The sequence below is a fragment of the Eriocheir sinensis genome, chromosome 31 (genome assembly GCF_024679095.1).
Source record: "Eriocheir sinensis breed Jianghai 21 chromosome 31, ASM2467909v1, whole genome shotgun sequence".
NCBI lineage: Eukaryota > Metazoa > Arthropoda > Malacostraca > Decapoda > Varunidae > Eriocheir > Eriocheir sinensis.
This window is the reverse complement of record NC_066539.1, coordinates 2728019-2739717: the sequence shown is the minus strand read 5'-3', so window position 1 is coordinate 2739717 and position 11699 is coordinate 2728019. Positions and strand designations below refer to the sequence as shown.

The window sequence follows — 11699 nt, the reverse complement described above, 5'->3', positions numbered from 1 at the left end:
TCCTTGGATCAATACTGGCGCCGGGCCGTGAGTCCCCCCTTCCCCCTTCCCTGCCCGACACCCCTGTCTGACTCCCTGCTGGGGTTTCCGGCGCCAACCTCCCTCTCCCCCTCCTTACTCTCAGGCCCATAACCATCGCCTCTTTTCGCCTGTCCGCCCCCCCTTCCCCTTCTCCGACGAGACTGCTCCAGCATCCGGCGCCAACCCTCCCATAAACCCCCTCCGCGGCCCCCGGCCCTCCACGCGTCCCTGCCTCGCCCGGTCCCAGCAGCGAGGCGGTGCGCGGCGCAGCCCAGATTCCGCCAAAACAGCGTCTCTGTGTCGGCAGATTCCCTCGCCCCGAAGGCTCCTCATCACCGCCTCACCCTCCCCTCACATCCACGCGCCTCCCTCACACCGCCGAGAGGAGGACGAAGGCAAGCGACGCTGCCGCTTTGGTTTTGCCCGGCACGACGCTACATGAATTCCCTTCCAGTATATTTGGAAATGTAAGAACACCACACACTTACGATAAAGAACACCAGCCACGTGCCCTGCCGAATACTTACCACCGAAATTATCAGAAACTGGATTATTTTTATGCGGCGTCATTCTCTCCACAAAGACACTTCCACTTGCTCACCAGGACCGCACGTGGCCCAGCTCAAGGGGTCCCGGGGTCCACAAAGGCTAAGGAACGAACCCTCTTCATCCCCGCCCATCCCCCAACGGATCACAGAGCCAATGCTGCCCCCTTGCGATACCCCGTTGGGTCTTCCCCTACTCAAACTCTTTTTCTCCCAACTCCCATTCTCCTTCCCTTTCCCTCTTCCTATTCCGTTCCGCTATCCTTTTCCTCCTCTGCCTTTCCTTTACCTTTCCCTCCGCTTCCTGCCAACAAGCAAGGTTATGAAGGTATTCCCCAAGACTCATATATAGGCCATCCAGCTCCTGTTGTCTGCACTTTTCTCACATCCAAAATAATCATCAAAAGCGAGCCTAAAATCCCCCCCCCCCTCCCACACACAGAATAAAGTACCTTCTAACACTCAGCCCCATGCACACCCACACCTACTCCCACACGAAACCACACACAAACACACCTATCCTCCTACTTTCAAACACACACCTTCAATCTGACGAATATATTTTTTTTTCTAGGGGGTCCTTATCTCTGAGATTGGAAAAAGCCTTTAAGTTAAAAAATAACAATAAGAATAATGATACTACTACTACTACTACTACTACTACTACTGTTACTACTACTACTACTACTACTACTACTACTACTACTACTACTACTACTACTACGGCCTCCATCCATTAGAGCTGCGTTGTGAGAGGTATCTTTTTTCATATCCCTTCACAAAGCAATTCATTGGCCCCACCCCGCCAATGACTGTGGCCGACAACCATCTTTATCTACTACTACTACTACTATTACTACTAGTACATCTTAATACCACTGAAAACAACAATAATAAAAATAATAATTAAATCAGTAAACAAGAAAAACAAAAATCCCTAAATATCCATATAATCCACAAATCCCATAATATTCCAAAGAAGTATCTGGTACAAACTCTCTGCGCCAAAAGATGTTATATAATACTTATGTTAATGCCGCGGCCGTCTCCGATATTTTTTCTTCGTCTGGGAGTCGAGCCGCCAGCATAAACACACCTTACGTCACATCTGTATGGGTGGGACGGTACTGATTTTTTTTCCCGTCTGTACACTATCCATCCTTTCCTGTCTCTCTAGTCGCCTATTAATGTGTCTTTCTTTGTATCTGTGAGTCTGACCCCATATCTCTACGTCACTAGGTCTGTCTGTCTGTTTGTATGTTTGTGTGTCTGCATGTCAGCCCCCCCCCCCCCCCCAATTCTCTCTCTCTCTCTCTCTCTCTCTCTCTCTCTCTCTCTCTCCATTTTTTTGCGACAAAGGAAGCATCTAAGGGGAAAACAAACAAGGGAGAGCAAAAGGAGCCTGGTAAGCTCTGCTTCCGCAAAAGAGAACATAATGAATAGCCCGAAGACACGGCCAATTTCAGAGGGAGGTGTCATGATACTTTCCTCTTGAAAGAGTTCAAGTCGTAGGCAGGAGGAAATACAGAGATAGGGTCTTTCCAAAGTTAACAAGCGAAAGGGATGAAAAAATTAAGATGCTTGTTTACTCTTGCATAAGGGATTTTGATAAAACAGAGCTGAGCAAGCGTATAAAGTCGTGTACAGTGGGGCTGCAGAAGGGGTAGAGGCAGTTACCAAGTTTGGAAGAGCAGTCAATTTGAAAATGTCGATGGAAAATAGTAAGAGAGGCAACATTGCGGCCGAATTTAAGAAGCAAAGGACGGTCAGAAAGAGCAGGGGAGTTGATGAACCAAAGAGCCTGACTCTACTCTCTCCAAAAGGGCTGTGTGCGTGCCCCTCCCCCCCCACCCACCCCGATGCATACTCCATACGAGGGCAGACATGGCCCATGTAAGGGGAGGGGGAAAAAATAGTGGAGACTAGGGATGTGCACCGGTATCCGGTATACCGGAATACCGGTATTTTAGTTTCGGTATTACCGGTATCAGCAGCACTTCGGTATACCGGTAACGGTATTTTTATCACATCGGTATACCGCTATACCGGTAGTTTTTCATCGGTATTCTATTCGGTATTTTTTTGTACAGAATTGAATGCACCAACCCCATGAATATAACAGCTAATCAAATACGTAAATACAAAGGCACTAACTCTTGACTTCACTGCTGGCTACTGGCCGTGGAAACGTGGGTCACGTAGCACCGCAGATCCAGGATTTACGCGCGCGATTAATTTTGAAACGCCATCAGTGAACATGACATGATTGACCCATAAATCTAAACATAACCATAGTCGAGCCCACGAATGGACAGCCCACGAATAGTGGGGGACGTGTGTATTTTCTTTTCTTTTTTTCATCTTTGTCTTCATTCTTCATCTTTTCATCTGTCTTAAATTTGTGTTTACTTGAACGTTTACATCACGAGATAAGAGTAGCCTATTCAAGAGATTTACATAGATTTACATAGAAAATCAGACCACACACACCCCATGGTCCAGACTTGGTGGTCTGTCCTTAAACCTAAGTGATTCTACATTAATCAGAAGGCTCCAATACGTTGCATTTCTACTCTAGTTAATATTAAGTTGAAGGAAGTGACGGTCGAGCTTGTTTTTGAAGGAGTCAATCGTGTTACACTGGACCACTGACGGTGAGAGAGAGAGAGAGAGAGAGAGAGAGAGTTATCTTTCACTTGACTCATAATTTCTTGTGTATCTTTATATCTTTTTCTTAATATCATTCCCTTTTTCTTCCTTCTTTGAAGTGAAAATAGTAAAGATTCATTTTTGTTGCTCATGTTTCGAATCAAAGGTGATTTTCCAATCTGCACACAACAAAACCACATAGACGTTATTTTGCCCAATAAACATGTGTCTCTGAGTAATGGATTCTCACCCCCCACAGGCTCAGGGACCAAAGAGACTAAGAAAAGCCTCGAGTCCACAAGCGGCTATAGCGTATTCCCCAAACTTTACAATATCCGAACAATGCATGAGGAATTGTACGTTATTTAAGTCACTGCTGCAATAGTTCCGTTTTCTATACCTACGGGCGGGACTGTAGAAAACGACATAATTTTGCTGCACACTGAGGAATAGTTACTCACAAACCCTACGGCAGGTCCGCTGCTAATCATTCATAACAAATATAGTTAGTAGGTCTACCTTATTCTTCGGTAACCTAAGAAATAACAAAATATAAAGAGAGAGAGAGAGAGAGAGAGAGAGAGAGAGAGAGAGAATGTGGGATGATGGAGACACAGGTAGTGAAACGAAACACACACACACACACACACACACACACACACACACACACACACACACACACACACACACACACACACACACACACACACACACGGGTGTAACATGAACATTCTAGGCACCATGCATAAGTGCGTGCTGAAAAATCATGTTTAAGTTTTTTAATTGTCTGTAATGAAATAAAAACAACGTATACAGGAGCTGCCTTGTAGGCACAGGCCTACTGGCCCCTTGCAGACTCCCTATCTTATTATATTCACATGCTGTCCTGAAGACCACCTATCAACCATGACTTTAGATTCTCTCTCAAAGAGGACCAAAGATGAGGTTCCGGGGGCAGCATGAGCCAGGCAAAATGGCGCCACTATAAACACCTGCCTGCGCCACAACAGGCTGGGGCCGACCACAAGGCCCATCAAGAAGGCCTATCGGCGCTATAGGCCAAAAAAACGTAAGAAAAAACATCTATCTTCTCAGGGAAAATGACAGGCTGCTATTCATGATATTATTATGATTACCAAAAGCATTCCATCCCATGGTTGTTATCCTCCTGCTTTGTTTCTCGTGGACTGTTTTTTTGCATTTATAGTTTATCTTGTGTGTAATCCTGCACTACCTCAAGTGTTTCTTTCTTACCAACTGAAAATTATGGAACATTACCTTCGCTTTAAAGTTTGAAAAACCTGAGCAATACAAATAAAGAGGAATGAAAAGGAAAGAAAAATGTTTGGTATAACATGGAGACAGGAAGCAAGGATCAAAGGTAAGCAAACAGACAAAAGTTAAGATATCGTAATGGCAATAAAGAATTAGAAGTGGACTCGGGCAGGTCATACCACGCGTATGGCTGATAACAGAGGATAACCGTAATAACTGACGGCAGGTAAAGGACCAGGTGGAGTTATTAAATAAGAACATTTGCCGCACCAGGAGAGCGAACACTTAACATCAGACAGAGAGGTAAGTAACGCTGGGGAAGCCCTGTGTCCTGCAGATGATGGTAATGATGATGATGATGGTGATGATAATGATGAAGGAAAACAAGAGACCCAACAAATTAACAAAGAAAAAAGAAGCACTAGGCCTAAACATCGAGTAAGATTAAAATTCATTACACACCAGAGATGAGAAGAGAATAGAACAGAAGGCGGACCTAGGAATTGAGGTTATTGAGCAGCTATAACACGTGGCTCGACAAATTTTGCCGCCCGCGCCCAGGTGTGAAGATACAGCTAAATGTGTCGCCACATTCCGGAAGCGCCTCACTCCCCCAGCCCCTACGGCTGAGAGTCCCACCGGGAGGCAATTTTCTCCGTGATTGGTTGGGTGGTCGGCGAGGGCAGGTCAAACGGGGATTAAGAACCGAGGACTGAACAGGCAGGCAGGCAGGTTTCCAAATTCCACCTGAGCACCAGTCACTTGGTTTGTGCAGCCGTGGACAGTGTCGTATTCACGCCTCGTAGTGGTCGAGGTGGCTGGATCTGTAGAAATGGCCGGGGCGGTGAGAGGATGGGAGCATATCAGGAGTGTGCCGTGGTTACTTTTCCCGATGGTGCTGCTTATCGGCCAGGTCTGCTGTGCTTGGTGAGCCTCGTCCTGCTGTTCTAACTGTGGCTGTATAATAATGAATACTGCCCACGCGAACACAATCACCGACTGCTGGGAGCGTGGCTGCTGTTTCTCATACTTTTGGTTTTCTTGCAGGTTGGCGGGAAATGTGCTTCTCTCCGGCTCTGAGGTGAGTGGGACTGACAAACGTTTAAATGAAATGATTCGCAGAAACAGATTTTTGTCTCTTTGGAGGATGTTTACGTTTTTGCCTCAGAGCCGCATGCTGAACCTCCGCGAGTGAACTGTGGCTTCCTTACACACACACACACACACACACACACACACACACACACACACACACACACACACACACACACACACACGCATCAGTGGGCAGTTAACAGAAGTTTTTAGGAAGTCACTAGACACAGGGGTGGTGCCTGTTTCATGGAGGCAGGCACACGTTATTCCAATATTTAATGTGTATAGTTACTGCTGATTCTGTCCGCCCATTTAATATTAAATCTAACTTCCTTATGATCACTGTTACCTAATGAATCACCAACCTCTATGTTGCTTATTATGTCCTCTCTATTAGTTAACAGCAGATCTAATATATTTTCTTCCCTCGTCGGTGTTCTAGTTAACTGCTTAAGGAAACTATCCTGTATTACATCTAACCAATCCTGCGCCTCCTGGTCTCCTGATAATGTATCCCAGTCTCTCTCTCTCTCTCTCTCTCTCTCTCTCTCTCTCTCTCTCTCTCTCTCTCTCTCTCTCTCTCTATATATATATATATATATATATATATATATATATATATATATATATGTATATATATATATATATATATATATATATATACACACACACACACACACACACACGCGCGCGCGCGCGCGTTAGCGAAGGGATACTGTATTCAGATCGGCGTGATTTTTTTTTTGTGTGTGTGTGTGGGGGGGGGGGGGGGGGGGAGAAAACAGAAAATTCCTGATTTTTAGATTATGAGGAAGAAGAATTTGACGTGTTTAAACTGTGTGTGTGTGTGTGTGTGTGTGTGTGTGTGTGTGTGTGTGTGTGTGAGTGTGTTCACCACCATGGCCTGCCTGATCACGTGTTGGACTCGTAATCGCTAGCAGGTACCCTCCCGACATGAGCAAGTGCTCTTTATCGTCGATCTATGGTTACCGCCAGGACTTCACACACCACACACCCCATCCCCTTTGCTCAAGGGGGGACAGTAACCACTCCTAGTCAACGGAAAGAATCCGGCCTGAGCGGGCTCGAACCGCCGCCCTGTCGCCCTGGTTAGAGCGCAGCGCTTTAACCAGTTGCTGTGTGTATGTGTGTGTGTATGTGTGTGTGACGATAGGTGGGTGTGGGGGTGCGTGGTAATGGAAGTGGGCAGGAGGAGGGGAAGGAGGGAGGGTGGCGCGTGGTCTCAGGGAGACTTATCTCCTTATTACTTAGCGCTACCATGTATTAGACTAATACATGGTAGCTCAAGAGAACGATTCATTCGCCAACTCCTCTATCTATACCTATCTAACCTCCATTTAAAAAATTCAATCCAACTATATCTACTTATTGTTCCGCTCATTCAGAACCCTATTCATGAAACAGTTTTTAGTCGTTTACTTCATGAACCTGAATTTATCCTATTAATACTCGTAGCTGATATATTTGACTGACATTAGAAATATGTAAATTTTAACAAATAACAATGAATATGGTGCTTAATATCCCCGTTTTGCTTGAGGTAAGAGCAGTCGTTTGATTCACTGCCGGTGACTGCCACTCACTGACCTCTGCTCCTCCGCACACAGGCCGGCGGGCCCTTCACGCAGTCGGTGGTGGCCGGGCTGCAGCTGGGCCTCAAGGAATGCCAGCACCAGATGAGGTGGCACCGATGGACTTGCCCAAAGGGAGATTTCGTAACACTGTAAGTTGCCGGTCGAATTTTTTTGTACATTTACGCTTATCCCATTATTCTACGTGGGCTTATATATTGTCTTAAGCATCAGGAATTTCCCGATGGTCAACACTTCAACAAAGATGACCTTATTCCTGACCTCTGGTGTGTGTCCCCCTGCAGACATGACGGCCGGGCGGCGACGCGGGAGAGCAGCTTTGTGGACGCCATCACCGCCGCCGGCGTGACGTTTGCTATCACCAAAAGCTGCTCGCAGGGTCTCCTGGAGGGCTGTTCGTGCTCCGAGGGCGGCTCCCGCGCCGACCACGACTGGAAATGGAGAGGATGTTCTGATGACGTTGACTTCGGTTCACGCGCGGCCGAGCACTTCCTCGGCACCCTGGAGGAGGCTCAGGACGCCCAGGCCCTCGTCAGCCGCCACAACGACTACATTGGCAGGATGGTGAGGCGCAATACCTACACCACATTCTATGTATTCTCATACTGTCGTCTCATTTATTTTGTTACATTTTTTTCACGTTCAAATGCTGAATACAATGTCTTGTTAATAAAGGAACATGTGGAAATTAACAGTTTGTCTCATCGTTCCGCTAGGCTGTGGAACAGTCCGCGCGTCGGTTGTGTAAATGCCACGGGGTGTCGGGTGCCTGCACCACTAAGACCTGCTGGCGGCAGCTGCAGCCCTTCACCACCGTAGCCGAGGCCTTGGAACGCAAGTATCGACGAGCCGTAAAGATTAAGGACACTAACGCTCTCCTGGAGCACACCTCGATCACAAGGGTTCAGACACTCAGGGGCAGGGCCTTACACAGGGATAAGGCCCAACAGCGCGGCTCCTTGGCTCAGTCTCGTCGCCTCGTCTACCTCAATGACTCCCCCGACTTTTGCCATACCAACAGTACTGTCAGTAAGTCCGTTATTTAGGCCACGAGTCACCCACGCACTAATTATTAGACTGTTTTGATAATATCTCAGCTTGATCCCAGCTCTTTCAGAAACAACTCATTCTGCTTCCTACCTGCGTCTAGGTTGGCCAAGCACCGTCGGAAGGAGGTGTTCAAGAAAGAAGGGTGAAGGGGTTACCGCAGCCGAGAGGAGGTCCTGCAAGACACTCTGCCGTGACTGCAGCCTGAGTGTGAATAGGAATGTTTCTAAGGTGGTTGCGCCTTGCCACTGCCGCTTCCAGTGGTGCTGTGAGGTGAAGTGTGACAACTGCCTCAAAAGGAAGGTGACGTTCTCTTGCAGTGAAAGACGAAGCCAGTGACAGCGTCATCACCGTTGTATAAATATATAATTGGCGTTCTTGTGGGTCACGAAGGTGGTATGGATGCTGAAATTTATGTACATCATTACATTAATAAAATTATGAATGATTTTTGGGATATTTTACTAAAAAAATAAAGCAACGTAGGGCAACAAAGATGATCTTTTCCATACACAATAAACCTTACGAGGAAAGACTTGTGTCTTAACATGTTCTCTCTGGAGAACCGCCAATTTCAAGGAAAACGGAGCAAAATTTTCTGCAAAGTAATTAATCTCTTTGTGGATGCGAATGAAGTCATATTGTTTAGTATCGATGACACGTCGCAAACGAGAAATTTAGCACAAAACTTAAATGTAAACAAATGAATGACGGCAATATTTTTTTTATATGAATATAGAAGCTTTCACCCTCTGTGGTTCAGTGCAACACTATAGTATTTCCACGAGAAACTGGCGGGTGGGGTAGTGGCGGGTGCGGGGTCAGCCCCGCCCCGCACCTTGCCACACACTTAACATCTCTCGCTTCCTCTCATATGTCAGCTATTTACTACATTTAATTGGATAATCCAATAAGGTTATATAGTGTTATTTTTTTCGTTTTTAAAATAATAACAAGGATTTTGTATAAATACCACAGCATTTGACAACGTTGTATTCCCACGTTGTCAAGTGTCGTGGTATTTATACAAAATCTGTCATTATCCTAAAAACGAAACAATCTTAACACTATATGACTTTATTGGATTATCCAATTATTTAATCAAATTCAAAGGTAGTAAATAGCTGACATATGAGAGGAAGCGAGAGGTGTTGAGGGTGTGTGGCAAGGTGCGGGGCGGGACTGACCCCGAACCCGCCAATTTCTCGTGGAATTACTATATTGATACGTATAAAAAAACTAAAGTACCACTTTATCCATTTTAATATTTGCTGAGGCTGAGGTGCGATGTCTTGGTGGCCGTTCGATGTCGTTTCATTTAGGTTGAAAACAGAAACCTAGTCTGGATCTTAGGGTTTGTGTAGTCTGACCTATGTAAATGTATCTAAATATTGCAGGTTTTTTTCTTCCTATTTTTAAAGAGGCACACAAAAGACAAACTTAAATGATATAAAAAGATCTGACGCATCCTGTGGGGGATAACCAGGGTATCCTGGAGAGAGTCATTTCCTGTGACTACCCTACCCCCCAAAAATATATCGAAATATAATTTATCATTTATATTGTTACCTCTGCATCACCTTCGGGCTACGGTCACTTGCTAAGCCTGCACAGCGAATCGTCTTCAATATGATATGCCTTAGGTGCTCCATTTCCATTTTTCAGCCCCCAGGCGGCGTCTCATTCCTCAAGTTGCCACACACGTGACCTTCATCTCGCCGTGGAAATACCGCTCGGTGACATCAGTCTATGGGTACCGCCGCACTCCCTACCTTTCCTTGCTAAGAGGCATTAAGCCACAGGAGGCTTTTGGCGCGATTCAGTGATGTATTAGTGCTTTATCAAAGTTCCCACGAAGCCACGAACGCACGCACCCATTGACATGAGATGGGGTATACGCGTGTACTTGTCAACTTTCACATCCTTTCACGTCGTCACTAGCGCGTCATTCAAGAGGCCGTGGGACTCTTCCGGAGGAATCAGAGCAGCTGGCTCACCGCCTCGCTCCCTACTGCCAGTCTTCCCCGAGGACCAGTGCCTGCTGTGGTAACGCCCCACCGCTACCCCAGCCTTCCCCTTAGCAGGTAGGTGGAAACTTGATAATTTTAAGGTCGTAGTTGAATGATTTCCTAAGACTTAAAAAAAACCACAGTGTTCACGCCGTCTTCTGCTGCCAGCTTGACTATCATAGCACGTTATGGTTTGGGTCAAGGTATGTTTGGTTTAGGCTAATTTTAACCTATACCGTTCAAATGGGCACCAAACCCATTTTAAGTACTGTGAGATAAAAAAAAGTCAGGATAATTTACAGAATTAATTTGAAACAGGCGTTTTTAGACATTACGTAAGACTTGTGACGTTGCCCTGCCCACGCCTAGCAGCCCACAAGATAAGTCAGGCTGCATCCCGCCTTCCCTTCCTGACTTACTAACTCTTTTACAGGAAAACCGCCACTATGTCGATGACACACCTGCCAGGCCGGCTGGTTTGCACGCTCCTAGTATTTGCTGTACACCATGCCTCGGCAAACCCCACAAAGACCGCTTTAAGGGACCCCATCATCAGTTGTGAGTAGTGACACATGGGAAGATGGTTGAGGCTACGAGGATGAGATAGGCGACAAGAGCAACTGGCAGAGCGCCTTTAACAATAATAACGTTGGCGTTTCAGTGAAGATTTGCGTTAAATTTGGATACGAGTGTTACCCTGAGGTTCCTTTGGAAACGGTCAGTTTTTCATTATGCCTAGAATGAGGATATACCTCTTCCTTACAAGATAGTGAAGGCTATTCGACATATACATTCGGAATGTGTCCATACGTTTTTTATCTCATATATTTCTTTGTGTGTGTGTGTGTGTGTGTGTGTGTGTGTGTGTGTGTGTGTGTGAGAGAGAGAGAGAGAGAGAGAGAGAGAGAGAGAGAGAGAGAGAGAGAGAGAGAGAGAGAGAGAGAGAGAGAGAGAGAGAGAGAGAGAGTGTGTGTGTGTGTGTGTGTGTGTGTGTGTGTGTGTGTGTGTGTGTGTGTACACGTGGGTGTGGTGGTGAGTGCACACGGGTAGGGCGGCGACACGTGTGGTGGGTTCATCGTTGCTAACTACGACTTATCAAGTCCACCCGACCAATGTACTAACGATAAGGTCATAGGGTGTCAGGCATAAGCATACAAGCTTATATTCACTTCCAAATATACAGTTTCAGATATTTTTCACAATACAATAAGTATTCACGAAATTAAGATGAAACATGGTTGTCGCCAGACTAATCAGGCTTGTTCAAGGTTGATCCTGGCCATGACACACAAGAACGACTCACGCGCCACGAAATGTACTACTAGGAATCGTTGACCAAGGCAGGATGCGCGTCTCTTGCTGCTTGGCTCAGTCAGGACGCCGCCTCGTCAAAACGTGGTGCCGTGGCATGAAATCGATTCAGGAAGTCTTCTTTGACAATGAAA

The 11699-nt window shown here is 46.1% G+C and overlaps 2 protein-coding genes across 2 annotated transcripts in view; both read left to right on the top strand.

Moving 5' to 3' along the window:
* The first annotated feature begins 7014 nt into the window (after positions 1-7014).
* On the top strand, positions 7015-8689 carry LOC127005795 (protein Wnt-8b-like). Its single transcript, XM_050874911.1, has 4 exons — positions 7015-7329; positions 7483-7762; positions 7915-8227; positions 8349-8689. Exons 1-4 carry the CDS (start codon positions 7283-7285, stop codon positions 8582-8584), a joined length of 876 nt encoding a protein of 291 aa, XP_050730868.1. The 5' UTR covers positions 7015-7282; the 3' UTR covers positions 8585-8689.
* Positions 8690-10060: 1371 nt separating this feature from the next.
* Positions 10061-11699, top strand: part of LOC127005793 (uncharacterized) — a 14024-nt gene continuing 12385 nt past the window's right edge. Inside the window, exons 1-2 of the mRNA XM_050874907.1 lie at positions 10061-10329; positions 10688-10812. Of these exons, the coding sequence (XP_050730864.1) occupies positions 10701-10812 (112 nt within the window). The 5' untranslated portion in view covers positions 10061-10329; positions 10688-10700. The remainder of the gene's footprint in view (positions 10330-10687; positions 10813-11699) is intronic.

Excerpts from the sequence above, each read along its gene's own strand:
- LOC127005795 (XM_050874911.1), top strand. The coding sequence starts at position 7,283 with ATGAGGTGGCACCGATGGACTTGCCCAAAGGGAGATTTCGTAACACT. Across the intron at positions 7,330-7,482 it reads AAGGGAGATTTCGTAACACT|ACATGACGGCCGGGCGGCGA; the intron begins GTAAGTTGCCGG and ends GTCCCCCTGCAG. Across the intron at positions 7,763-7,914 it reads ACGACTACATTGGCAGGATG|GCTGTGGAACAGTCCGCGCG; the intron begins GTGAGGCGCAAT and ends TCGTTCCGCTAG.